This window comes from Amblyomma mixtum, chromosome 8 (genome assembly GCF_055824585.1).
Source record: "Amblyomma mixtum isolate Tamu chromosome 8, ASM5582458v1, whole genome shotgun sequence".
Taxonomy (NCBI): domain Eukaryota; kingdom Metazoa; phylum Arthropoda; class Arachnida; order Ixodida; family Ixodidae; genus Amblyomma; species Amblyomma mixtum.
The window spans coordinates 137,355,792-137,359,132 of NC_143019.1; the positions used below are offsets into that span (position 1 = coordinate 137,355,792).

Genomic DNA, 3,341 nt, shown 5'->3' on the forward strand with positions numbered 1-3,341 from the left:
AGCAGCTGCCATGCCATGCATGCGGTCAGAGCCACCTTTTTGTCGGGTCTTAAAGAGTGTCTTTCCACTATTTAGCTGTGTAGCGAACATCGACTATATGTTTATCTTTAATGCGAGTTGTTTGAGTTCATGCCAGACAGGATCATCTCCTGTACGATAAGCTGTGGATAGGTCCAGAGCCGCAGTCCTCTGCAGCTCGGTGACATTCGGCAAGCAGTACGCTACTGGTCTGCCATCAAGCCTGGAAGTGTGCTTCTCTGCTCTGGGATGTTTAACAGCACCTTCCTATGTGGGGTGCACTCCACAACGCATTTGGGGACTTTGTGTACTGCGAAAGTTGTCTCGGCAGCTTTTTCAGCAGATTCTTGCCGGGCATAAAAGTTAGTTTTTCCCTTCACACAATGAATGCAGCTCCCATTTAACCTGTTGATGGCCAAAAGGGTGAGTGCATCCTGTGTGCTGTGCTACGGTAGTGCATTTCAAAGAAACCGAGGTGGTTTGCAGTTAATCCCAAATTCTCCACTTTGTGGCCCCTCATATATGGCTGATGTGTCACTTGGGGATGTTAGATGTCACAATTCCTATTTATGCAGGTAAATCTAGTTCATTTGAGTCCATTTGAGTACTCAGTAAGACTGGTATGGCTGCAGTTTTTCTCTATTGAACATTCACTGCACCATATTGGTGAATAAATGGGCTTTCTTCATGATTTTTGGCAACTGTTCGCTTTTTTTCCATGTTCCATTGTTTGGTTGAGCTGAACAAGGTTTTTTCAGTTGGCTGTTGCAAAGGGAGCGGGAGGTCAGAATATCAAATTCAAGCATGCGGGTTGCTTGGATTTTTATACGAGTATGTTGATCATGGCTGTTGAAAAGTGGCACACAAAGATGTGTGGAGGTTTTAATACATTAGTTGTCTTCCCGCCATTGTCAGAGACTGGACGTCATCCCAACCTGCCCACCAGGTTGTGAGCTGCCTAGTTTCTGGGCAGCAACAAAGAATTCTGAAAATCCGAAAATGTAATGTGTGCAAATGTCGGCACTGTCAGAACATAGCGGATATCTGCTACGGCAGCTAGCAGTCTGAACATGATAATGGACTGGCAATTGCAAGGACACTGACACGCATGCATTAGAAATCTAATGCTATCTCATCCCGCTCTTAGGCGGGCCTCTGCGTCCCCATAGTGGTTGTCATTGTTTTTCTTGTTGTCGTTCTTGTTCTTGTCAGACTTGGTGTGTCAGCTTTATAACCTTGGTCCCTCCCCCCCCCCCCCCCTGCAGGCCCCCTATGAGAAGTACAAGAGCAGCCGGCTGGAGAGTGTCAGCACCCTGGTGGCCTCCCACACCGCCAAGTTGCGCAAGATGGCCGGACGCACATAGACAAGACACACCCCTTCCCCCAAGAAGCGGGCAGTGTTGCACAGTGGTGGACAGAGTTTTCCACAAGTGTGTGTGAAAACAGTGCAGGACCATGACGCTGCAGTGGGCAGAGATCTTCACTCTTCCTAGTGATTGCCTCTAGAATGACCCTCTGCTCAGCGACAACAGCAGACTGCTTGAAATGGCATGCCAGCTCACTGTTTCTTTTTTTTTTCTTGCTTTTAGAACCTTTGTTTTTAGACGAATGATGCACAGAGGACAAAAAGTGCAGCGCCTGAAGTGGTGAGAATCCACCACTCTTGAGCAGTACGTTTTTCCCTTCACCTGCCTCCAGATCGTGGCCCATCAGGGTATGCCTCCTCTGGGAGCTGATGCATGGATGGCAGAGCTGTCATTAAAGTTTTATCCTACAATCTTGCCTTGTTGTGTCTTGCATCAGCTGAAGGTTACAGTGCAAATGATTTAGGTGTGATTGCAGCTGGCAGTGAAGTAGACCTGTGGATAGCAGTGTTCTAATGGGCTACTTGGCTTCAAAACAGCTTCTATATATTGCCACAAGGTGGCCGCAGGTAGCATCAGAAGACAAGGAGGTGAAGGTTGGCTGAGGTGCCCTGAGAGCTGGTTCTGGAAACGCTGCTGGTGAACGGTGTCTCCTTCCTTGGTTCCGTGACAATATGCAAGCAGGAAAAGAACTTGAAATACAGGTTGCCACAAACTTTTGCAAGCAAATTCGGATTCTTTCACACAACAGATGTCTGAGACCTGGCCACAGGGTCTGCCCCCCTCCCCATTTTTTTCATCCTTATTAAGATGGTTTGGTTTATTCAGGTTTAACGTCCCAAAGCGACTCAGGCTATGAGGGACGCCGTAGTGAAGGGCTCCAGAAATTTCGACCACCTGGGGTTCTTTAACGTGCACCGACATTGCACAGTACAGGGGCCTATAGCATTTCGCCTCCATCAAAATGTGAGCGCCGCAGCCGGATCAAAGTTCTGGTCAGGAGCAGAGCGGTGGCTTGAGGGAACACATGACAAGGTCGCGATGGCCTGCAGTTCTCTGAAAGTGGGGGCTGCGACTCTCTTCCTCCAACGATGAAAGCTACGAAATTAGACTCTGCTCGGAAATCCAGTCAGATACCTCTCTGTTGCTTTTCAATCATTCTTTTTACCTGTTTGTAAGATCACATGTGCCTCTGTCTTTAAAAAGCCATGAAGTTTCAAGGAAGGAAGGGAAAACTTTATTTACACTAATGGTTTTTCCTGCGGTTTGGGGCATCTTCAGAGACGTCTTGGTTCTACCCCCAGGAGCCTTCTCTGTCGAAGTCGTCCGCCTCTAATCAGTGGTCGGTTGCCCTCAGTCCAGGGCTCCGCTGGCCACTGCCGCCCGTTGAGCTCGCTGTACCAGACCTTGTTGGTCTTCGCAGCGGTCGCTGGACAGCAGTCTCCCACTGCTCCGCACTCGGGTTTTGTATTTTGGGGACCACGTCTATGTTTTGGCAGGCCCATGTGATGTGGTATAGTGTAGGTTTTTCGTCGCACCAGGGACATTTGTTCGTGTATATCGTAGGGTGCATTTTGTTTAGTATATGTAGGTTTGGGAAAGAGCCTGTTTGTAATTGTCTCCAAGTGACAGCTTCCTCTCTGCTGAGAGATTTGTGCGGTGGGGGATATCGCATTCTTCTGCCTCTATAGTTTTGTAGTATGGCCGAGTATTCCCTGGGTGCTGGCGCGAGTTCCGCGGTCTCGTCGGAAGCTCGGAAAGTAATGTATCCTCGAGCTATCCTGTCGGCCTCTCGGTTCCCTGCCACCCCCGTGTGCCCCGGTACCCACACAATTTTGTGTCGGATCTTGTCGTTTTGTTCTTCCCGGTTTTTAATTCTGTCACTCGCTGCGAGGAGTATACGGAGCGCGTGACGACCTATCCTGCCATTCATGTAATTTCGGCAGGCTGTTTGAGAGT

General features: G+C 48.9%; 1 protein-coding gene across 1 annotated transcript in view; it reads left to right on the forward strand.

Moving 5' to 3' along the window:
• LOC149334588 (G2/mitotic-specific cyclin-B-like) overlaps window positions 1-1,795 on the forward strand; it is a 26,325-nt gene extending 24,530 nt beyond the window's left edge. Inside the window, exon 8 of the mRNA XM_089555205.1 lies at window positions 1,284-1,795. Coding sequence (XP_089411331.1) covers window positions 1,284-1,382 — 99 coding nt within the window. The 3' untranslated portion in view covers window positions 1,383-1,795. The remainder of the gene's footprint in view (window positions 1-1,283) is intronic.
• Window positions 1,796-3,341: the final 1,546 nt, after the last annotated feature.